Raw genomic sequence first — 259 nt, 5'->3', positions numbered from 1 at the left:
TCGGCCTGACCGGCCTGCACGGCTTCATCTTCTACTTCCTGGCTTCCATCCTCCTCTCCGTGCTCTTGGTGTTAAAAGCCGGACGGCGATGGAACAAATACTTTAAATCCCGAAGGCCACTCTTCACGGGGGGGCTTATAGGAGGGCTCTTCACATACGTCCTGTTCTGGACTTTCCTGTACGGCATGGTTCACGTCTACTGAGCCTGCCAGGAGCCACGGCAGCTGCGGTGGGGTTAACGGAGCAGGGGGACTGTTGC

At 57.5% G+C, this 259-nt stretch overlaps 1 protein-coding gene across 1 annotated transcript; it reads left to right on the top strand.

Annotated features, from left to right (window-relative positions):
- Positions 1-5: 5 nt before the first annotated feature.
- Positions 6-203, top strand: EMC6 (ER membrane protein complex subunit 6; the record flags this gene model as incomplete). Its single annotated transcript, XM_010141713.1, has 1 exon — positions 6-203. A coding segment is annotated over one exon (198 nt), but the record flags the coding sequence as incomplete, so codon positions are not given.
- Positions 204-259: the final 56 nt, after the last annotated feature.

This window comes from Buceros rhinoceros, unplaced genomic scaffold (genome assembly GCF_000710305.1).
Source record: "Buceros rhinoceros silvestris isolate BGI_N320 unplaced genomic scaffold, ASM71030v1 scaffold40398, whole genome shotgun sequence".
NCBI classification, from domain to species: Eukaryota; Metazoa; Chordata; class Aves; order Bucerotiformes; family Bucerotidae; genus Buceros; species Buceros rhinoceros.
The sequence above is the reverse complement of the archived record's forward strand: the minus strand, read 5'-3'. Positions and strand labels throughout refer to the sequence as shown.